The following is a 24,594-nucleotide window of genomic DNA, read 5'->3' as shown; positions in this document are numbered from 1 at the left end:
TGATGTGAGTAATGCAGAATTGCTTGTCAATGAAAATTGTTCAATTCAGCCTTGTGGTGTAGAGGAGGACAATGTGGAAAACAACCCTAGAAAGCTCTCATAATAGGGATGTTGTTATCAGCACCAAGATGCCACATCTACTGTCAGAACTGGGTATCACATGTAAGTTCACTGTGAGTAAGTGTGGAGGTGTCTGTGCTCTGTCCCCAGTCAGGTGATACTTGTCTTCTGAAATCTTGGGAGTCTGGTGGAGGGAGCCAGGTGGAGGTGTGCCTTAAAGTGGGTGCTCATCACAGAGATGATGAACCTGCATGTGCCTCAGGGATCAGAATCTGTCCTTGGACTTAATGCTGACTAAGTACATTTGAAAATAAAATAAATTGAAACAACTTAGTGCAACTAACGAACTTTGCGTTAACTTCTCTTCTGCCGTTTGCTCCCAAGCACTGCCCTGAAGCAGTGGCAACACCTCTGTGCGGTGCTGCGCGGCGAGGCGCTGACTTCGTGCTGGCTTTGTGGCACGTTGCGTGCCCTCACCACAGAGGCCAGGAGCCTCTTGCACGACGCCTCCCCAGATGCCCTTGCCGTGCCTCTCATACCTCGTAAAAGCAGGTGTGTTCTGCACCCACAGCATTCCTGTGTCTCTTCAGGGGATAAAGGCAGATGCAGAGCCAAAGGGAAATATCCCTATAAAATGCTCGTTATATTTATTGCACTCTTTCTCAGGATGGACTCGTCAGGGCCTCAGGCAGGTTGCGTGTTGCAGTTGGGTTCACTGTTCTCATTTGGATACCCATAGGCTCCGAGGACAGACCTAAGAGGCAAGGTGAGGAACAGGGAGCCATTTGGTTGGTTCGGACCATCTGATATTTTCACATTGTACATCCACAAAGGCTGACCCAGGGCCTCCGGTGGGCTGGCTGCCCTGTAGCAGCGAGACAAGGGTTGCTTCAGCATCACACGAAGAAGTGAGCATGGAGAAGTGTAGTTAGTATTGGCCAGGTCTACATCACTCGGCAGAGCAGCGTGGCTCTGCAAGGAGTCTTGTGCAGGACAAGGGGAGCAGCATAACTTAGCCCACGTGGCAGGACCCTTAGGAAGGGATTGCGTCTTGTTCAGACCGGGTATTGTGTCTGGCAATGGCTAAAAGTCACAGGTTGGCCCAACATCTTTCATCACTGCATGACTTTTGTTGTGTGGAAGTAGAAGTGCCTAAGGCCTCGTATTTACCTGCTTCTGGTTTCTCAAGAACCTAAGTATAGATTTATCTGTATAACAAAATTAATTTTGTTCAAGAGAGAATTTGAAACAGAATGCAGAAATGATTCTGGAACAGGGCAAGTAAAATAGTTACTTAAATCATCTCCGTGTCCTCTGATAAATAGATCAGGAAGCTGGACAAATTACTGAATAACCTGTCCAGTGGTGTTCGCAGTGTTGTTTTCACCTGAGCCTGAGGAATGTGAGGCCGAATTTCAGCTGACTATATTGCATTCCTCTCTAGCGCCAGAAATAGGATTTTAGCTGTTAGAAATTGATTAATGAAGGTATTGTTATTTAGACCAGACCCTCAGGCTTAAATTTTAGCATAAATGACCAAACCAAGCTGTTTGTTAGAAGGCACAGCTTTAAAAACCATTTGTCTAGTTCAGAAGCAGAAAATATGACTTTTCATTGTTTCAGGTCTTTTATTGTCTACCTTGCTGCCCAAAATGACCGTGCCCAATTCCTTTTTTTTTTTTCCCTGCACTGAACCTGTGTGGCATCGTATTAACATGGCACATGAAGATCCCGAGGTGAAAATAAATCTAGAAAGATAAATATCAAACTTTGAGATGCTGTTCCGTGTAACTGAATGTTTATCTGAACTTCACGCACGACATCCAGTTAGATAATTTGCCCACAAGGCAAGTTTGTTTTGTTTTTCACAATGTTCTGCTACTTGAGATTATTTATTCACTGCAGCAGAGCAATGGACTAGCCTGATTTGTTAAGCAAGCACTGTGAGGATAGATAATGCTGGATTATCTTTCGTGGAAAACTGGAGTGAGAAGCAATGAACTGTCACCCAGTGCATCATGTTCCAGGATGGGCTAGAAAAACTGGTACGGGTGCAACTGTGGAGGTAAGAGGAGAGTCCTCTCCTGTGGAAATGTCTTTTCCTGCTGACCCCTTCTGTTTGGCCTGTAATAACCTTACACCAATATTGGAAAAAAAAAAAATATATATATATCTTTTTATAAAGAAAGAGAAAAGAATTGAGAAGAAATCAATATGTCAGTAGTTAACTGCTTGAATGTATGTTTAATTAGCCAAAGTAAAATGAGGTATTTGTTCCACCAATAAGCACCAAAACCTTATTTTAGGCTTAACTCAAATTTTATAGTTAGTGCTGTCTTAGACATTCCTTTGCATTTAAGAGTCATTCTTGCATTAATGTGTTTGACAGGGGAAGTTGAGCTAATGTGCTGCATTAATTGTAGAGCATCTTGCAAGGCGTTGTCACAGGAGTTCTGTTCCTTTAAACCTTTGTGTATGTGAAGTTAAACTGCTCACTAAAAATTTAGCAAACTTAAACTGCAGCCAAAAAAAACATCTGCTTTGGACATGACTTACTTTATTTTCTAGCAGGAGGGCTCCATATATCAGTGCCTTGCCTTGTCTAATTTCATTAATGTGATCTTGTGTCCATCCTGTGGCAGTTTAATAGACATTATTTGTGGCCTCCATCAAATAAAGCATTGACCATAAATCCAACTTCACGTAAATGAAGATATAAATGTCAATCTGCATTACTGTATAATATTTATTATTTTAATTAAATGAAACTGATTGTGACATTTATTAGATCACAAGTTCCTTGTTAATGGCAATGGATAGCAAAAAAATGTTTATTTTAGAATAGAAAAAAAATCTGCTTGTTTTAGGTAATTTTTCTCTTAATATTATTGCTTTAGGTTAGCAGATTTTGGGATCTCTGAGGAACATAATGTCTGTGCTTCTTTCTGGGACACAATCTAGTTAGTGATGCCAAACATGACACGCACAGCAGAAATATCAAGAAACAAATGTATTAGGAAGGTGAACACACTGTTTTTGTTAGTCACTTCATAATACAAGTATTTACATTCAACTGAGCCAATTTTTTTCTACTTCAGATTGGATAACTCCTGCTATTTAAAGTCAGATATTCTATGTTTATGATAGTAGTATTTAAACTTTTTTCAACATGAGGATAATACAGACTAACTTAAACGATGTCATTTCCAAAGTATTATGAAAAATACAGAAAATCTGTAATTTTAAAACTCTGAAGTCCAATCCTGTGTAATTTAGTCCCAAGATAGAAATCCATTACAAATTACAGACTGTTCGTATTTATTCTTCTTTGGTTGTTTTGTTGTGCTTTTAATGTACAAAAAGCATAATTCATAGTATTTGCACTGGGTATAGGAAAGGAATTTGAATAAAATTTGAGGGTCTTGAAGCTGGCAAAATTCCTTTATCTGGCAAATCTCACATGTCAGTAAGAAGTGTAAGAATGAGGGCTTGATATCTGGTACGTTTCTTTGCTTGCAGAGAGTCAGATTTTATCGAAACTGAATTTACAACAGCCTATTTAGTGGAACAACAGCCTTTCTATGTCAAAGATAGGTCATCAGCTTCTTACCAAATAGGCTGTATTCAAAAAAGAATCCAGATGATGAAGATGTTAAATTTTATTCGGGAAACAAAATAACTGAGTTATGGCCTTATCATTTTCTATCAGAAAATATTGATCCCGATCCTGTTAGTGATGCAGTCAGTGGCAAAACTTCGGCTAACTTATTTGGAAGTGTGGAGGCTTCAGAAACCAAGATTTAAAAAAAAAAAATCCTCTTTTATATGCATTTCATTTACATCTATGTTTTTCACAATTATTCCTTGAAAATGAATGGAAATATTCACTGTCTTTAAAAGAAAACTTACTTGGATCTTTAAACATCTGAGACACTATTTTCAGGGTAGTTTCACAATGTTTTCTGCAGATCCTGGGTATCTTTCACAATGAGGCTAAAGTAATTTTAAGCAGGAAAACACAACATTGTCTAAATTTCAGATCACTTTTAAGTAAAAATGTTTTTGGCATATTTGTAACACAGCTGGACATGAGGTCCCTGTCTGTATCAAACACTATTGCTCGGCTCTAACTTAATTCCATAAAAGAGGAAAAAATTCTGGTCCTGGAGATTATCCTTTTGGTCAGTATTAACCAGGTGTGTTCATAACAGTCTTTAAGTAATTACTAGGTGTTCTAGTAATTCCAGCTAAATGTCCAGTGGTATATGTCATGACATAGAACAAAAAGATTTAGGAAAAGCAAAGCTGAGAAAAACTGGTACAAAGCTGAGACTGGAATCAGAGTAAAAAAGACAACATTTACAGTTTCAGGTGTTGCTCTCTTGCATTTATTTATTTACTTTTTCTTGAGTGAAATCATTTAGGAAAAGGAAAAACTTTTCCAAAATCTAAAACCAAATGAAGTGAAGCCAAGAATACTTCTGAAATTGAGTTGTACTTTTAAATTAGGAGCTTTATGCCGGTATATTTTTTTTCAGCAAGTGCTTAAAATTTTTTTTCACAAGTTGGTTTGCAGTCCTGTAGATACATAACTATGTAACACTCGTGTATTCCTCTTGAATTTACTGTGATGCATTTTTTTCCTAGATTTCCTCCGTGCTTATAAAAATGATCTGTGCTTGTATAGATTTATAGTATTTTCTTTAAGCCTTTCTAGTAGCTAAAATGGATAGATCTTGGACCTGTGTTAACAATTCCTCTGTGTTGCACTGAGGAGGTGAAAACATTCTTCTCTCTCTTCACAGTTGTAAAGAAATTGAGAATTAGCATTGTCAAGATAACCACCAACTTTGTGCTCCGCTTATTGCTTCTTTCAAACTTGGTTTTACGTTCTCTGTAGCTCAGAAGACCGAGAGAGATTTGTACATACAGACGCTGTGTGAGAAATCATTTCATCTCCAGATGCTGATCCTGGCGATGAACTTTGATGTTCAGCACCTGCTGCAATGCCTCACCTGAATATTGCAACACCATAGCCCGGTCCTTTGCTCCAAAGCCCTGCTAGCTGCCAGGCCAAGGTCACTGCTCGTGTGCTGGCACATCAGATGCTTTTTAACGTAGTTGTTCGGTCCTGTTGTAATCCTGTAATGCAGTCAAACCAAATTCACCTCTAGAGACATACTTTTGATACTCAGTCATGTTTGTTAGACAAGATCTTTTTTTTTTTTGTCATCATGTACAACACTAAATTGTTAAATGTTCTCACAAGCTGTCTTTGATTACGTTTCTGTTCTTTTCGTGTGTCAATACTGCAGTGATTTCCTGAAACTATCCTAACCATCTTTAGTTTCAAGTCCATTTCAGTGTCAACTTAGGTTGTGTAGCTCTCTGCTACCAAAATGATTTTGAAGGATTCTGTAAACACTTTGCGCTTTATTCCAGAAATTGAGAGGGGTCCATTCCGTAAGTCTTATCAGTCTTCAGTCATTCTAGTTTCTTGATTCCTTGTTCTAACATGATTTTCATTTCCTTCTGTGTTTCTTCTTCCCCTGGGAAATTAATCTGAGTTCTGACATGTGTTCCCCATCTTCTTTGTTGAATCTGTGAGGCAAAGAATTGATGTTGTTCTTAGTAGGGGCTATGCCTTCTGTCAATAAACTACACTTTCTGCGGCTTAAAGGCATTGTCTTTTCTACTATTGGTTCTTGTTTGTGTACCTAAAAATAACCAAACCCTGCCTTCAAATAAAAACAAACAAACCCTTCAAATAAAAGATTTTTTTTTTCTTGTGCTCTCTTCAGTCTTCTCTGGATGTCCCACTTCCCTGCTGTGGCCTGATCCGTCCCACCTCCTTCCAAATGCTGATTGAGCCTCTGATTACACTTGCATCTTTTCTTCTGTGCAAAGTGTGAAGGAATCTGGTCTTCTAGGTTCATTTTCTGAAGTGTCACTGGTTTCTTCAGTTACTTTGGGCAAGTCACTTAATCTCACTGTGGTGCAGTTTATCCACTATAAAGTAAGTCTAATAATCCTTGCCCGCTTTGCTGAGCCCCGAATCTTGTTTGCCTTCTTTACATGTGCAGTCCTGAGGGTATTATAAAGCTTCAATTATTAATGTTTGGAAAGTGCTTTGAGATCTTTGGATGGAAATCCCTGTATAATCATATTTAGCACTTAGCAATTCACAGCACAGTATAGACGCTACGTAATCCTCAGGATACTCCTGTGAGACAGAATTACCTGTCAATACAATTATTATCCTCACTTTACTGGATGGGGAGGCAGAAGGATTAGGACCTAATCCTGCTTCTCTTCAAATATATATGGGAGTTCTTCTCTTGACTTCAGCAGGAGCTGGAAGAAGTCTTCTCTGATGCATCAAGTTTTGGGCTGCCTGGGATTCCAGTCCACACTCAACCTCATGCACCCTCCTTCCTCTCCGTAGTTTAGTATTTCCTAGTCGTGTTACCTAGACTTTTTTACGCGATTCATTTTTGATCTTCCTCTTTACAGTTCTGTTCTAGTTACCTTTTATGTTCTTTTCTCTTTTATATTTCCTGTACCTTTTGAAGTCCCAGTGGCTTTACTTTCTGATGCCGCATGTAACCCTGGGAAATATATCATCCATGGAATTTTCCACATCACCTTTTCAATTCTTTTCCTTCACTGATTTATCCAGTTCAGTTCTTTCCCTCTTCGTAACATCTTTATTTTTCTGCTGGATATGTTACTGCAAACTGCTGTCTTTGGAACACTGCTTCTATAGTTTACCTTTTCAAATTCCTGCTCAAGAAAAACCTTAGAATAGTTTTCTTGTGAATGTTGTACAAAGTGCCTTACCGTGGTTATAATAATTTCAATACTGTGATTATGCTATGATGCCCTTTATTTCTCCCAGTTATTTTAGTCTGTTCCAATATTAGACAAAGTAGACCAGCCGCACGCTGTGGACACTCAGGATCCACAGTCTTCCCCTTAAAATGCTAACCAAAGCAGTGCTATAAAAAGACTGCAGGAACAAGTCTTTAAAATCCGAATAAAAATTATTTTAAGAAGGGCCTTATGTGAAGGAGAATTTGGATGACAGACCACCGTAAGTTCATTCTTCTTCACAGAAACAACTTGAGTACTGAAACTTGTTTGTCAAAGAAAAAAAACAGTCTTGCTGAGTTGTTGCATAATGCAAAGATGTAACAAGAAATTCCTCCTTAATATGAGATGCTGACTACACTCTTTCAGGACCAGCAAAATGAATAAAATCTGTGTAAAAATAATGAAACCAAGCAATTACCTTTTTGTCACACCAACTGCGCTTCTCTGCATGGTGGCCCACTTTGTTCACGGGACCATTTTGGAGTATACCATTGACCAAAGTAAATAAAGTTACCATCTGTACCCAACCATGTCTGAAGACACAGGTACTTTTGAGTAAAGAGAACATCGGTGGAGCCCTTGGAAGAGCATTCGTGGCTGGGGCTGGGCCACAGCTGCTTTTGGCCATTCGCCTTTCTTCAGCTGAGCTTTGGAAGACCTTCCACATCCCCTCTGTGCAGCGCTGGGAAAGGCATTTGGACAGAAGCCAGGATATATTCATTGCCATGGGCTCTTAGTGGCCAGTATAATACCTCTGGGAAAGGCAATGTTAACCTAATTAAAAGCTAGCATTAATAGCACCATATTTCTAGCAGTTTCTTTGCTTGAAACAGCTATTATTGAGCATTAGAAGTAAAATCAGCTCTATAAAAGTAAACAGTTTTGTAGTAATGTGACTATGACCTATAAAGTGACAATCTGACATTAATTTTTAAGGATCATATATTCACATATGCTGTCATTGTAGAGCAAGTAACATGACTGGAAGGAGGCCTATGCATTTGGAGAATGCATTTACAGTTTAACATGCTGTTACAAATGTAAGGAGGCTCCCTCTCTCTCCCTCTAATTTTTTTCACCAGCTTGACAGTTTTTCAAACATATTCACTGTCAGCCCTAACAACCTGTCAACAACTGCCATTATGTGAAAATTGCAAAGACTTGCTTGAGCACTGTGAAAACTGACAGACATGCCACAAGGATAAGTTCCTCAGAAACAGAGGGCTAAAACTTTTGAAAGGTGCTCCAGCCCTTCCAAGGCAAAATGAACAGTCAGATATCAGGGAAAAAAACCCATACACTTGTCACATCTGATATCTATTTCTTTTCCCCTCAAATTGAGGTGTATGTGAAAGAATAAAACATAGATTAGGACAAACTGTGCAACTTACTAGAGTTTGTGCAATTTTCCTCACTGTCAAGCATATATGCAAGAAAGGCCAAGTTTATTCCGGGTGTAAATCCAGCGTCTGTGTAGCTTCTACAAATCCCGGGGAACAAGGGGAAAATTCACTGTTGTAGAAAAGCTTCTACAAATGGAATGTTCTTTTTTCTGTGTCTTATTGTAATTGATTTTATTTCTTTTGAAATGCTTGCTAGAATGTCAGGCTCGGAACTGATCCTGCAATGTGCTGAGCACCTTTTGGGGCTGGTTGTCTTATTCCATACCCACGTGTTACACAGCTGTAATTCCACTGACACCCATGAATTTACCAGCTTCTGAAACTGGTGTAAAGGTGAGCATCTATCTCTCCCATTGAAATGAAATGGTCTGATCAGGTTTGTGGAGGAAGAATGTATGAGGATGAGCTTTGATCCTATGCTAATAACACTGCGTAGCCAGTGAGATCACTGGGAACTCTGCTCTCTGAAAATTTTATGGAAAAGTGGCATCTGAACTCCAGTTGAGCCCGTTAATAGCACTGGGAGATGTTCAGGAGGGCAGAGCAGCCAGGAGAATTCTTTAGCTCTGAAAATTTTCGGCTCTCAGTTATCGTTTCATTGTAGGTGTTGTTGTGAATTGAAGATGCTGCCTCCTGGTGCGCATACCCCTCCTCTGATTGCTAGACCCGATGGACTCTCAAGTCATATCCCTGTTACATCTCCTTCTCATTTGAAGCCCCATGTGACTTTAGTAGAAGGCTGTGAACTGAACTTAATTAGAAAATTCATGTACAGTTAGCTTTGAAATGTGCCCCGTGGTGCCGAGCTGCTGGAAGAGTTTTAAATCCTAAACATTCTCCATTTTTGTCATTTACCACCAGTCCCGTGGGAACGTATCTGTGCCTTGATTTATGCATCGATTCTCCCGGGATTTCTGAACATAAGCCCGTGTGCAGGGAAGAGATTTGAATATGCCTATTTCTGTTGTTTTAGTATTAAAAAAATAAATGCGGTGATGTTGAATTTTCTTTTGTTGAATGCATATGAAATGGGGCATGCATGAGTCTAAAGGAAATTGGAGGCATGAGTCTTCTATACTGGATATGAGATTGCAGCTAATTATGAAAAAGTGGAAATACTTTTTGGTTTTACATTATAAAAACATTGTAATGAAGTAAAGAAATGCTTACTGTGTAGTATATAAGCTATGAGTTACACACGTTTGAGGTCTAGCTAGAAAGTAACCACTGAGTGAGCCTCGGAAGATGCTCAGCAGCTTGCTCATTCACTATCACTGAACTGTTAGCGGTAGCGAAGCACATTCTGGTGGCTCAGCATCCACTTTTCAGCTTGTTCATAGCTGTCATCTGTGATGGAGGGCAGTTAATTCAAGCCTTGGGTCTATATTTCCCAGCTGCGGGATAGCATTGTGATAATCCTTTGCTACTTGGGAGCTGGGAGAACAAAACTGGAGTTGAAGGAGCTGAGATCATCCAGTGATGAAGCAAGAGAAATGCCTAGGCAATTAGGTAGGAGGGTTGCTTTTCTTCGATGACTATCAGAAGCTGGGTGGGGTGGACAGAGAGGAGAAAGAAAATCAAATGGAAGCTATGGCAAGAACCTCTGGCAGAAATCACTTTGTTGCAATGCCCCGGCAGGATATGCCCGAGGGGTGTTTTGGGACCTGGGCATGGCTTCTGCTTGCCTTTTAGCAAAGTCTGGTGCATTCGCCAGGCTGCTTTCTGTGGTGGTGATTAGCTTGGGAGGCTGTGCACAGGGTGGGTGTAGGGCTGAGTATGAGCTCATGTTGGGGTAGGCTGTGTTGCTTACAAGGCCAATAGTGTTCCCTTACAAATGTCTCATTTTCTTTAAATATCCCCTGACACAAACTTAGAAAAGCCCTTCGAAAATATGCTTACTAACAGTTATCCAAAAACAATTAATTTTGCCCATTATTTGACCTAGTAAGAAGAGGATTAATTTTTTTTAAAAGAGCTTTTCACTAAGATATGCTTAATTTCCTATTAGCCTTAACCTCAGAGTTATGCCATATACCATATTCTGGTCCTGTAAAACAAAGTTCCTCGGGGGGAAGACACCTTAAGTGGACCAAAATAACATGACTCTGAAAGACAGAAAACTTGTACTTGAATTTACTTCTTCTTTAACTTCTTTTTTCCCCATTTTCTATTTCATTTGTATTCATAAAAATAAGAATAATATTCATAGCATGCTCTCTTAAGGTAGATTTTCTTTGGGATAAAAAAGATTTCAAGTGTTTAACAACGCTTACTGTAAGTAGCGTTTAAAGTAATGTCTTTTTTCATTTTGTAATCCATTATATTCAGTTCCTATACAGACAGTCTGTCTAGTTCTTCCTTTCCCTTTCCCTTTCCCTTTCCCTTTCCCTTTCCCTTTCCCTTTCCCTTTCCCTTTCCCTTTCCCTTTCCCTTTCCCTTTCCCTTTCCCTTTCCCTTTCCCTTTCCCTTTCCCTTTCCCTTTCCCTTTCCCTTCCCTCTCATTTTTTCATTTTTTCATTTTTTTTTTACCGGTTGCTTTTTGTTTTAATACTTCTGAGCTACACAAGAAAGACGTGTCTTTTGGTTTAATGTTTATCTGGTGGTCTAATCTTGGGTCACAGATGAGTTTAAATCAAAGCTTCAATGATATTTATCTAATTGAGTCTAAGTTGCGGCAGCCTGTTGCAAGATTGTGGGGAGATCTGAAAAAATATTTGAGATGGTCATCTAATCCTCTGGTTGCAGGGGGTAGCCTTTTGCCTTCCCATGATTTCATTGTCGTTCTTAAAATGGAGATTGTTCAGGTAATACAGTGAGCTGAAATAGTATCTGTTTTTTATTAAACTGAAGAGTGCCTGTGTATTTTCAGTGTTCTTCAGTACTTGTGGGGATATGTAAGGTTATAAATCACGGAAGGAAAACACCGTAGCACCATTTCAATAAAACATCCTGCTCTAGAGTGTCTGGGACAGAGAGCATGAGTGTTTCACTACTTTCATGGAGCATAATAAGTCATTCAGAAGACAAAGTGCTTGTAATTTCTTGTTATACTGTCTAACATTCTTGGGCAGGATTCCCATCCAGGGCTACTACCTAAAGCCAAAGGACCTGTTTCTTCAGAGTAATCTCCTTTCTCTAGAAAGTACTTAGGTAGAAACTGGAGCATTTCCCCATATCAGGAACATTCTTGGTTTTGCTGCACAGCTCTCAGAAAGTCATTGTAAATGCATGCAAAAGCTTCCTTGACCATTGTGTAATCAAAGTACTTTCTTCCTAACCTGCACTTCTTTCTGACCAGCTTCTGTGATCCTATATTCATGTTGACTTGCATGATCCACAAAAAATCCTATAAAACTCATGGAATTCTTGTAGATTAACTAACGGGTGCCAAGACCTGGCTAGGACCAGAATGGGACTCGTATGCATTTCCTACGAGGACTTTTATTTGCTGGGGACAGGTTTCAGTGGTCCATCTTCACACATCTGTGAAGAAATATCGATTCCAAGGATTCCAGAGACATTTGATGGCTTCAGGAAGGAAGGCTCATGTTTTTTTCATCCACCACCATTCCAGTTCATCTTTTTCAAACCCCTCTGTGACTCCGGAGTTCAGGCACCAAGCATTACTTGTCTGCCTCAGTCAGTCACTTTTGACATCAAGTGTACTTGATCTGGGGCTGGTAGTTTACTTCAAACATTGTTCATATGAATGGGTCTGGCAGCTGGGAGACTGCGAAAAAAAAGTGCATGAACAGTGATTCTTGTTGTCTGTCTTCAAAACAGATCTATTGTACGGTTTCTGCTGGCTGTTTTGAAGAGCCTTGACTTTGAAGCTGGAGAGAAATCATTATCTAAGTCGCATTCATTTAAAGTTGAGGCCTGTGGTCTCATAAGCGATCACTCACATTAGCCTTATGAACCTTCTCCATGGATGGGTGAGAAGAATATTGCCTTATTGTAAAGCAATTTAAATAAGGGAAAAAAAATCTATGCGCTGTGAATGCACACAGTATATTACATGCGTTTATACGTTATGCATCCCAACTCCTACCATTTGCTTATAGATCACAGCTGTTTCTTTTCTCTCTTGACCTCGTTTAGCTTGTGACATGCTCTGCTATCATTTTCTAATATTATTTTCACTATCGAAACTGCTATCTTTTCCTTTTTCCTATTGTCAGATAACTGGTCATCTTTTGTTCTGTCTTAGAGCTTGAACTCAGAAATCGAACTGTCCTGAATTTTTATTTTATTCTATTTTTTTATTATCTTTTTTTAGGAATGACAACTCATGTTTATTTGATTTTTAAATTTATGTAGCAGGTCTTTCTCTAACACTCAGATCGCACCTAGAGCTTTTTCCTAAGGGTCTAAAAACGCCTTCCGAAGAAGGTAGATCTGTTGTCTCTGTTTAACACAGAGATGACTGAGACACTAAGATGAGTGCTTTGCTTAGAGAGAGAAAGCAGATAGTGGAAACAGGCAGAGAATGAGCGAGTGTAATGCTATTCAGGCACTTCTCAGGAGCATTGCAAGAAGTTTCTGTGCTGAAGTCACGTTCTGAGGCTTGTTCCAGGACAGTGTTCTCTGCCACTTCCACTCAGGAATTACCTGGAATTTGTCAAAAGCATTTGGAAAAACTTCTCCGTATGATAGGGATCCACGAAGGCTCCTGACTCATGACATCTCTGGTCGCTGTGTCCCTGTTTAACTGCTGCAGGTAATTCCCAGCGCCTGTGGGGTTTACCAGTGTGTAGCGTGACGTGCTTCATGGCAGGGGAAGCTGAGGTGGAGATGTGCTGCCGTCTGTGTGCCAAACCCAGCTCAGAGGCAGGACGTGAGGCAGACCTCTGCCACCAGCCACCCCTCTGCCTTGATGAGGAGCCTCCTCCTAGGGGCAGAATGGGCTGGAGCGGTACCTAAAGTCAAAGCAACGCTTGGTACGAGCGCACAGCACAGGCAGGGCAGAGGGTAAAACCAGAGTGGTAGTGGAAGGGGGTGAGGAGGAAAGGATGTGGTGGATCCTAATTCAGTGCAGCTTCACGCAAACAGCACAGGGAGAGTTATAGAAACGTCTCTGAAATGGAGAAGTGGGTGTGATAAATGGGGTAAGTCAATGACAATTGGCGAAATTACACCTTTGTGTCATATTCTATCAGTAATTTCCTCCTGCTATATTTGGGTCATCTCCCAGTAGCAGTAAGGGGATCGAATGGTGACCAACCCACCTTTTTTGAATTACTAATTTAGGAAAGTAGAAAAAAGAATTGGGCCACAGTATGTGAATCATCCCGGATAAAGGTCAGACATTTCTGCTCTGTACTCCCTCCGTTTTACCTAAAGGTACTCGAGCTTTTTACAGTCAGGCAGCCAATAACGGCCTCAGTGTGTAAGGAGACCTAATAAACTTGTGAAAATGCAAGAAATCAGATGGAGCAGTCTAGAAAACCAAATGAGTGGTTGGAGGTGATTGTAGTTTTGGTAACACCGCGACTCCAGCAGCAGCCAGCTGTCCTGGAGCCCCGTCTTTTTGGGTGCCATCTGTAGCAGGATACAGATGTGAACGCCTTGGTCATAGGATGCTGTACTGATATGCCAGTCTCTGTCAAATATAAGCAGTTTTCACATAAAACCAATGGAGATACCGATTCAGGTAAAGCAATAAACAATATCGCTGCTCAGTTTTGCTGATTGCCCATCGCAGCTCTCATTTAGGAGGAGAAAACGACGTGAAATTCTGGTTTTGGTACATTTGTTTGTATGGGTTATTAGGCTGTGTGCAAGCTTTCTTTGAGCTTTCTTTAAACAAATGAGCAAAAATGTGTCATAAAGCAAAAGGCTCTCCCCTGAGGAGTTTTCTGTTCTGTCTCAGCCAGATACGAACCATTGGGATCAAAAGCAAAAGGCCCTGGAGATATTTAGATATCTGAAGGAAAAGCAAGAGATTTCAATGAAGGAGGAGGGTGGCTTTTTGGTCCAGCAAAACTTTACAGGGTACTGGTGCACATCTCAGGTGAGTTTAGGCAAAGGTCATGAGCAACCCACTTCTTGCTGCTGGGCGTGGAGACAGCTACTGATCTTTGGGAGCAATTTCTTGGTTTCAGTATCTCCCAGTGACGACTCTCCAAAGAAATCGTCTGGGTTTTTTGATGCTGTTGTACTAACAGGTTTTGACTGACTGTATGAAGTCCGTTAAATTATGCATGAGATGTGCGCTTTGCCCAGTTTGAACTGTCCACACTAATGGAAGGACTAATGTTAGAGGAACAGCATCTCGTAACTGATGTGATTCTGAACTGGCAGGCAGTGGGCTGTCAGCGTGAGCGTGCGGGAAACCCAAACACACGACCACGGAACAGAAAGCGTGACAGGGTGTACGCAGAAGGGGAAATTGGAGCGTGCTGGGAAAACAAATAACTACAGGCCACTCTTAGGCAAGTAAACAAACAGCGTGAACAGCCACATCCTAATTTGTTTTGATTAATGGAAGGATAACTATCGGAGTGTGATGTAGGTAGAGGTAGGCTTCGTCTGGCTCAAGCTGTGGTAGAGTGCCAAGAAATGAAATCTCAGAACCTCCCGTGCTGAGATCAAGGTCTCAGAGGTCTGACCCAGCCCAGGAGACCTCAGGACTCAGACACTTATTCGTATGTCATACAAAAAAGGACTTTTTTTTCAGGCTTTGAGGGACTCCTCTGGCTCAGCCCATCTGGCGAATTGCAGCCTTTCACTTCGGAACAACAACAAAGTCCTGCAATGCTCAGCAGCATATTGGGCAGTGAGGCCATAGGAGGAAGCCCAGTGTGCTGTTAAACAGCTGTCTGGATCCCTGTTTACAGGGAGAATGATGAGCTTAGGAACAGTTTTGCATTTTCCTCTAGACGTGCTCCATTTCAGGGTTTCCACAGACAGCTGGAAGTCTGCTGAGGGCTTTGACAGGCCCCATCATTTCGCCCTGCGCACTTGTGTACGTTTCGGGGCTGTGTTTAGCTTGGCTTTTTCCCTTGCACACAGGAGCTGTGAGGTCCCTGCGTGAGACCAGTTGTGTTTCTTGAGCTGGGCTATGCAGCAAACCGAAAAAGCACATCTGGGAACTCTTCATCTTGCAAAAGCTCAAGTGCCCTCCTTCCCTTCTGTTACTGCGAGGATTTCATGGGTTGCATGGGGAGGGAAGAAGATCAGAGGAGCAAGTGGGGGCTTGAATGGCTTCCTGATCTCACTGGGCTGTCCTCTGCAAAGCATGGCTTTGGGGATAGGAAGGGGCAGAGAGGGATGGTTACGGGAGTGTCTGCTCTGCTCTGGAGGCCACTCTCCCCCTTAGTCTGGGTAACCACAAGAATTGTGAAATTTAGTATATTTTGTATTTTTAAGATTTCACCTCAAACCATTCACATTAGAAACATATTTCACTGGTAAATGAAAGCTGAAATTCTTAGCTGGAGCAGGACTCTAAGAGCTAAAGCTTTAAAAATTGTCCTGGGAGCATAATCCCCCAACAGATATGGGGGTCCTTGGGAATGTCCTTTGTGTATGTTTACTTTGTTCCATCTCCCTGGCTGTTTGTTAAGTAATATCAGTATTGACTTCTGTGCTTTGTTAGAAAAATCTTAATTTGATTATTTTGAAGAACAGAATCCCTACAAGTAATAACTTTGTGCACAATTAAGTATTCTCAGGTCCTGAGAATAAGCGAAGCCCGTGCCTACTGCAGCCAGTGATAAAAAATCTTCTCCCTGTAGGGTACTTTGCCAATTGGACTAGTTTTTCCAAGCGGATTATTCTTTTTTTTTTTTTTTTTTTTTTAATATTGGGCTTGAATTTGTGAGATACTTCTTCAGGGTTTTGTTTTGCTCTCTCCTTCATACTGGAGGAAAGTAAGTCTCAGATGTGTGGTAACTCTTGTTAATTCCTTGTTTTTCAGAGATTTCCAGCTCCCTTTGTTGCTTAGAGCTATAGAGCCTCCTCTGTAGGAAATTTATGTTTTAGTGGGCTTCAGGCATACCTTCATGTCTCTGCAAGGCTGGGAGGGAACAGGCCAGACATGCAAGATTGAGAGTTTTAAAAATGAACTTCCCAAGAAGGTTGTCTGGGTGATTTGTGGTTGGATTCTTGAAAGATCTCCTACATGGTTCAGAAGGGACAGGTACTATTACATGCTTGTGAGTTTTCATGTTCACTGGTTTTCAGAAGCTTTGAGGGAATGCTTTTAAAATGTGTAAATTTGGGAGTGTAGCTCTTGAGGTCCTTCAGTGGAACTTTTTATCCTCATTCCTCGAATTACTTTGAAATTGCAACATAATCATTAAGATGTCCAGAACATGTTTAAAAAAAAATGTACAACTTAAGTATAAACAACGCTTTAATATTAAAAGAAGACACCCTTAAATATATAAAGGTATATGTATCAGCTTTTAGTGTCATTACTTAGCTAATCTAAAAGAAAAATTGTCTAAAAGACAATTTCTAGAATAACGTTCTCATCTTAGTGGTAAAAAACGGCAGAGCAAAATAAAACAGTTCCTATTTTCCCAGTATCTCTGGACTGCGAAAAGCAGGACTCCAAAGGGAGATTGCAAAGGTCATGGAAACTGTTAAACCACAGTTTAAGACGGCGGTCGTGCTCTTCGTATTCTGTTTTTCTAACCTTGTGTTTGCACGTATTTTTTCAGCTGCTTTGCTTCAGGATCCCTTAGATCAATAATAAGAGGTGTAGTAATATTCCTGCTGTTAAAACAGTGTCAGCGAGTAACCTGTGAGCTCAGCTCTTTCTTGCAGAGAATCCGAGGCTCAGAGGATAGCGAGTCTGTGCAGCTGTCACTTGTAACAGCAGTTCTTGCTGGATACACCTACAAATAAGGTTTCTGTTGTCAACCACTGCAAGAGTTAATAGAATGACTTAAGGGAAAAAAATGCATTTCCATCTGAGATCTACAGCTAGGTTTATGAGCTTGCCTTGTCCAGGCAGGTGCAAAACCTAGGAGGGAAGAGTTAAAGATGGAATATACATCTGAGATGAGATCCTGTTTGGGTCTGAAAACAAGACATTTTTTCTCCTCCTCTGGGAGCTCTGCAATTTAAGTAAAGAAAGCAGGTGCAAAGTGCTCTGAAGACCAGCAGCTGAATAAGTCGAAAAGAATTTTAAGTACAAGGATGCTGTGCTTCTCGCAGCAATGACAGAAATCAGTTTTGGAGGTTGCACTGGGCCTTCCATAAAATATCAGTGGACAGACCTGGGTTTAAATAGATGTTTGAACTACTTGTTTTATTGACAGGCTGTCATAGCACGAAAGGGGAAAATAGAGAACCACTGCTAACAGCCGCAAACCTAAATAAATAGCTGCCATGCTGTGGGTCAGTGCTTCCTTTTTGGTGCCTGCAGTAGATTCTTGAAAGGGTGGAGAAGGGCAGTGAACTCCCATATGGCTTCGCAAAACTTCAGGAGCCGGCAGTGTCCCAAAAAACAGACTTGTGGAGTTCACTGTAACCATTTGTAGGAAAGAGGTTTGTTGTTTTACAGCTCTAGGAGGGTGGAGGGGATGTTCTGTCTACACCTATGGGAACAAGGTCCCTGCTATGAGGAACTTACATTTCAGTCAAGACCTTATATGACAGGCGAGATGTCCAAACGAAGTTAGCCATGTATGAATGGGTAGTTGGGAAGGCAGAGAGGTAGTGAATTGCCTCAGTAAAAGCATTCAGTGATCATGAAGAATAGGTTCCTGTGGTTTTGCTGACTTCCTGCATGCCTCCCAGAAGAAATGAGCTTTCAGAAGGAATTTATGGAAGGCCAGAAGAGCCTACAGGCTAGTAGGGATGGCTTTCCATGGAGAATAGCACCTGCTCAGTGCAGGAGATACGGGAAGATAGGGCTGGCATTACTCGGTGCATGATTTATAGGAACTGTGCAAGAAGTAGGAATCGATGAAGTTTCTCAAGGGTTGCAATGAGCAGTGTGCAAGTACTGCAATGAACAGTTTTGTGTCTACAATAGCAGCGTTACTAATATGCCTCGAGAACATAAAGAACAATTCTGTAGTCAGTGTTCTGTAGCTCCAGTAATCAAGCGATGCAAAAAGTTGGAAATGAAAATTCCTGTTAGTTCACCTCCCCCTACAAAGGGATGTTTCCTTTGTTATATATGATAGTAATTAGTTTGCTTGCAAGGGGAGGAAGTATGGAACAGAAGAGATTTAAAATAGTGATGGAGAGCCCAGACCTGAGAGGATGAGACTGCAGCAGAGGATTATCAGGACGGAGAGCAGTAGTTAGTACTTTCCCCCTCCAAAACACTGCATAGATATTAAGCAATTAATCTGCACAAATGAGCCATGAAAATGATCAGTGGCTTTGTTGAAGTCCAAACACAGTGAAATCATGTTTCAGATTTGGGACTTAATGTTCCCAGTCTTATGGCTTAAATGGGAAGAAGAGAGAGATCTCAAAGAGCTGTCGATCCTGTGTGAGCATCCAGGACCGCCACTGCATTGCCCAGAGGTGGATTGCTGGAAGCTCCTTTCACAGATTTGAAGGAAGCTAGGACAGACTACAGAGATGCATAACAGAAGCCCTACAGTTTCACTAGTGATCAGTCTTCAAGTTCTGTTACTCGTGATGGAACCAAAGTATACCTTTTCAAAAGAAGGCTTTGGTTTTTGCCTTCTAAAGCATAAATAATTTGGCACATTACTTTAAAACTTGTTCCAATAATTACTTAGCTTTCCTCCCACCCTCTCGTTTTACATAAAGAAATTGTAAAGGAGAGATCTTATAGACTGAAGTTAATTGTTCCATTCTACATGGATATAGACTTAGGTATTGTTGCACTTCTGCTGATTGTCTTACAAAGCCAGAAATATAAATAGTACTTTCTTGATTTTTTTCCAAATCTCTTCTATTCAATCCAGAAACATTCTGTGTTCTGCTAGCATTTTTGAAATTATTTTTCAGCTGTTATGCTATGGCTTATGCAGCAAATAACAGGTGTGTGTGTGTTTTCAATTCTGGGATTTGCTCTTGGAGAAAAATAATTAACACTGGCAGGAATTTGATTGCATTAATTCACAAAAAGAAACACCCAAACGATAAATCCATAGTGGGAGAACTGCCCATATGTTACAGATTGGCTTAACATGGATGAGGCATTAAATAAACTAAGTCTGAAAAATAAAAACCTTATCAGCTTTATTAGCGTTGAACTCTGTGGCTTCCACTGGGGCTGACACACTTAATTAAAGATGCTCTGGTCTAATTAGGTTGCACATCAAAAATACAAATACAAGTTGTTTTTTTTTTAAGACTTATCTGAGCTCCAATTCCCAGTGATGCGAATATTTATTTTATTCAGTTAGTCTCCACCTAGAACAAGTGTTGCTGGGTTAGCTAACACTAAAATACAGGGCCTGAAGTATTTAGATTTCTTGCACTGAATGTGGCTGGCTCAGATCTGTAATGTCTGCATATCCAAGGATGACAAGTGTGGGCTAGGGAGAAAGAAGATTTTATTCTGAATTTTAAATCATTATCTGATTCTATTTGACTGGCTTAATTCTATTGGTGACTAGCTCATGAAGAAATCCATCACCTTCATTTGTTTTACTACCCATGGGATTGATTCCCCTGTGGGTCCGGTCCAACCTCTATCGAGGTCAGTGGAAAGACTGACATCGATTAAATAGAAGATGGTTCAGAATCAATGGAAATGCTGCATGTCAAAACGGAGGAGTGTTCCTTCTTTCTAGGATCTCCTTTGCTTTAAAAACTGAATCTTCTACTATCAAACAGGAGAAATCTACCATACCCTGTTGTGTGCTCCCATGATTTTCTCTCGTTGGGCAAGGATGAGGGGCTTTTGATTCAGCGCCTCTAGTACTTTTAATAAGGTCTTTGCTTTCAAATTGATCTTGGGACATGATGACCTTGTCAGCCTTTTGCTGACGTTTTTGTACTATTTTTTGCAGTTTTATTTTTCTTTTTTCTTGTAATTTTGCTTAATGTAGATTGCAGTCACAGCTTACATCAATGGCTTCATATGCTCTTCTGTACAAGACAACAGGTCTAAACCCAACCTCCCATGTACCAGAAACAATTTTCACTCCAGATGATGGCATTTGCACAAATCTAAATTACTGTGAACAAAATTCTTCAGTTTCTAATGGCCATCTAACAAGATAATTATAACTCAGCCAAATATGTAGGGCCTGAAGAAAGGTATAAAAGGAGAGGGCTTCAAAGCCTTTCGTTAATGGAAAACACAAGCACATGTATAGCTTTTTAGCTATATCACTGATTTCTGGTGCTGTTTTGGTAGCTTTAAATCTGAAGTGGCATCCAGACCTCCCTCAGTGACAGAGGAGGGCTGAGATGCCTGGCATGAGGACTGTGGCTCTCACTGATTTTACTCCGTTTCTGAAACCCGAGCCTACATGCTGCAAAATGGACACCTAAAAAGAAATGGTTGGCCACAGTTTTACGTCTGGCCTCGTTTATGACTGTGAACATGCTAATGTTTCCCAAATATTATCTCTGTAACATCCTCTTGTGGAGTTATTTTGCTTTTGTACATTCAGTGTTAATTTTCATTTTTCTGAGTGATTAAAAAGTGCTCAGACTGCCTCGTGCAGTTTGCTGGTTCAGGGTTAGTTACTGAATTAGGATTTTGGAATCATTTAAAACTGTTTCTTGGAGAAAGGAGACAGGCAGTTCTGATTTATTAAGAGTGACTTAGTGTTAAATGGAGTGCAACTCAAATGGCAAGCTGCCTTGAGCTATTTTGGCTTTGTTTCCTGCTTTGCTCATTGTGTGTGTGTACTTCTGTGTGTACATACATACAAATGCAAATCTCATGCCAGAGCTGAAGAAAGCAACACAGTCTCCTTGCTCAATCAGTGATCTACCTTGAGATATCTAAGTACTGCAAGTGGATGCGATGTCCCAGAGGCTGAATTATTCTTTTTAATTATTTCTGCTGAACAAATCTACAGTAACAACACAGCTCCAGAAGCTGGCCTGATGTGCTGTGTCCCATAATCGAGAGCAATTCCAGGATCCACATTCTCCATTATCTGCTTGAGTAAGGACATAAATACAATTAGAATAGGTACTTGAAGACAGCACTGAACCGAGGAGAGATGCAGTGCTACAAGGACAAGTCCTGTTGAGACGCTGCTTGGTCCGGTTCTGGCCCAGGTACAGTTACTCTGGCAAACACCACGAGGGGCCTGCCGTGGTGCTGCTGCTGCTTCCACCTTCTCCCTTTGTGGGCCAGGCTACTAAGTTGTTTTTCTCACAGTGGATAGCACAGAATGCCACGCATCTATAACCTGTAGTATGATTTGCTGCTTTTCTCAATGTACTGCTTTTTTCAGGCTCTTGAGAGAGAAAAGGCTTGATGCATAAATTGTGAGCCATGGCAGAAGACGTGGCCTTGTATGCTTTTCTATTAGTATCAGCCGTCTCAGAGTGGAGTGGCAGCTTTATCAGTGAATATCCAGCAATTTTTTCAAATGAAGTTAGACATTTAGGAATAGATGCACCTCTTTTTACTTTCTGAATGTACATTTTGTTATGACACCTTACGGAACTCATTTTAAAGTCTGCTTCAGGGCAAAAATATTTATGGCACACTTTAAATAAAACATATTATGTGTTTTGTACAAACATATGTATCATTGTCCCCCTAGCTGGAGCTGATATAATTTCTGACACCAAGTGCTACGCCTCATGCAAAATTCATGACATGTCATTGCATAAGAATGAATGTGTTCCTTTAAAATACAGGCCTTTCAGCCACGATAACCACTTAGTCTTCAGATCCAGGAACCAAAATCCTTCCTTGCTGTGACTGTTTGAGTAAACCGCTGTGTCAGTGACTGGCAGCCTACCTACACAGGAGTGTAGGTGCTAGTTTGAGCGTGACTTTCTCCCACAGATGATCTTCATGTCTAAGTCAATGTTATTTTTGGTCTATATTCAACGGAAATCAGCCCTTCTTTAGACTAGCAACAGGGCTGGTCATGAAGCTTGTCTGTCTGATGGGTACATAAGCCATCCCCTTGTTAAAAGCATTCAATATTGAAACTTTTCAATTTTTAATCCTTTGTTATAAAAAGAGAGAGGGTACAAAAAATAGTTCTGTCAGCAACATATCTGTGGCAGAAGATTATTCAGTCATAATGTAGTGCTGTGTAGGTGTTGTAGGCATAGATGAAATCTGCATAGTGCATAGCATAATGTAAAAGTGGCCTCTGGCCTCATGGCTGAGTGAAATGAACAAAGAATGGGGCACAACAATAGGGGTGGGGAAAAATGATGACAGGAGTGGGGAAAAAAAGTGCCCCTCAGGGGTGATTGGAGTAGAAGGGAGCAGTGCCAGGCCCGGCCTCCTAGCCAGTGCTCTGCTCCCTTCCTAGGGACAGGGTCAGCAGCCCCAGCTGGGAGCTGGTGCCCCTAATTCTCCTCTCCTATGTACGAGGCCGCAGAGCGGTGTTCAGGAAGTTCATCCCCATCTCTGTCAGCTCTTCTGTCAGTGGCTTCATCTCCGCTGGGTAAAAGGGCCAGGGTAGGGGCTCGGTAGGTTGAGTTGATGGTGGGACTTGATGATCTTGAAGGTCTTTTCCAACCTAGGTGATTCTGTGAATCTCCCATAGAGGTTATTTCTGGTCTCAGCTAGGAAAAGTTCTTCTAATGGCTGCTTTCCCACTTGCGGAGTCCAGCGAGGGGTTTTCACGGCCTGGCTCTGAGGAGGTGTGTGAGGGGGTGACAAAGGCTCTGCAGACAGACGCAAGGTTCAGGGCCTGCTGGAGGGGTGTTGGTGACCTGGGCAGAAGAAGGGATGGCCTGCAGCCATACTGTTTGGACTGAACCCTAGAGCAAGCTCTCATGTCCAGCTTTCCTTTCAGAAATAACCTCTCGGCTTACCCCCAAAGGAGCCCAAAGTGCTTTGCTATGGCCGTAGCAGCTGAGGCAATGCAGGTACTCCTGTCAGCTGTCTGTATGGAGGTTGCCAACAAGTCAAAGGCACATTAAAGAACAGAAGTCCCATGTCACAGGGACTCTTTTCTTCAACCCTCAGTGGTACTGAGTATCCCCTAATTTCGTGTTTCTGTATCAGTTATAGTAGTTTGGTAAATCTGGTTCCATCCAGTGTGCCACAGAAGAACGTGATTACTTTTTGAGCACCTGAGGGGATGATGAAAGCATGACTTCAAAAAGGAAAAATTCGATAAAGATTGGAAAGTTAAGAATAAAAATAATTAAAATGAGGGCACTGTTCCTAAACGGTCCTGCACCAGCTGTACTGATTTCAGGATATGCATGCAGCTACGCAAGGGTTCTTGAAGAGATCCAGCACTTGGCTTTCACCTGGGAGAGGCTGCACGGTGGCTGAGTGGAAGTCTGCCTGGCACCGTAATGCATACAGGATGGTTTTTAAGACCATGTTTTCTAGTACATTGAAGGCCCAGTTCTCTGACAGCTACTGCCCCCTAAAACTGTGCTGGATGTTGATAAAATGCAGCAAGGTCTATTGAGTCCTCGTACAAAGGCTGCAAAGTGTTGTCTCTTATTTCAGCACAAACATCATCTTGTGCAGAAAATTACTGCTCTGACACACCTGGCTCCATCTCCCTGCTATTAAACCGATTAATACAACAAATGATATTTTATAATAAATACGTGTCACTTTTATGATTTTAACTGGTCTTTTGATTTGTTTCCTATTTTATGTTGTTTAGACAGACTGATTTAGACAGTTAAAAATCCACTTAAGCATGATACATTGTGGCTGCCTGACAGACAATAACATTGATATATACGACTAGATGAATCTCTAATTAGATTTTGGCAGCGCTGTCACAGTCAGGGAAAGTTTCCCCAAGTACTCCATTGAAATGATATTTTATGCAATCTTGTGTAACAAAGGCCATTTTTAATTAAGCAGGTCCCCTCAAAAGGACATTAAACTTAATGTACTTTTTTCAGTGGCCTTTGCCCTTGCAGTATCTGCCTTTTCAAATATAATCTTTGGTAGAATGACTTAGATTGTATATTTAAATAAAGTACATAAAACAGATTAAAATAGATGTAAAACAAACAAACAAAGTGATAACTGAAACTTGCTCTGAATGCTATAAGTAAAGTTAGTTGTAAGTATGGGAGCAACAGTCATTTGATAAATTATTGTTGTTATTTATATAGTCAAGGAAAATGTCATTTAGAACCGGAGAATGATTATATGATTGCATGATAATATCAATATTCT

At 40.9% G+C, this 24,594-nt stretch overlaps 1 protein-coding gene across 13 annotated transcripts in view; it reads left to right on the top strand.

Annotated features, from left to right (window-relative positions):
- Positions 1–24,594, top strand: part of LOC310905406 (uncharacterized protein) — a gene marked incomplete at its 5' end in the record, with an annotated part of 392,143 nt that overhangs the window by 221,685 nt on the left and 145,864 nt on the right. The window contains one exon of one of the 13 annotated variants that reach the window (XM_083851636.1): positions 8,533–8,669. The exons of 11 other annotated variants lie outside the window; for them this stretch is intronic. In XM_083851636.1, coding sequence (XP_083707762.1) covers positions 8,533–8,656 — 124 coding nt within the window. In that variant the 3' untranslated portion in view covers positions 8,657–8,669. Of the gene's footprint in view, positions 1–1,965; positions 2,813–8,532; positions 8,670–24,594 lie in introns of those variants that run through there. One more of the 13 variants, XM_083851641.1, reaches the window with a different exon arrangement.

Source organism: Anser anser, assembly GCF_964211835.1.
Source record: "Anser anser genome assembly, chromosome: 11".
Taxonomy (NCBI): domain Eukaryota; kingdom Metazoa; phylum Chordata; class Aves; order Anseriformes; family Anatidae; genus Anser; species Anser anser.
Note: the sequence above shows the minus strand (reverse complement) of the source record. Positions and strands in the feature narration are given on the sequence as shown.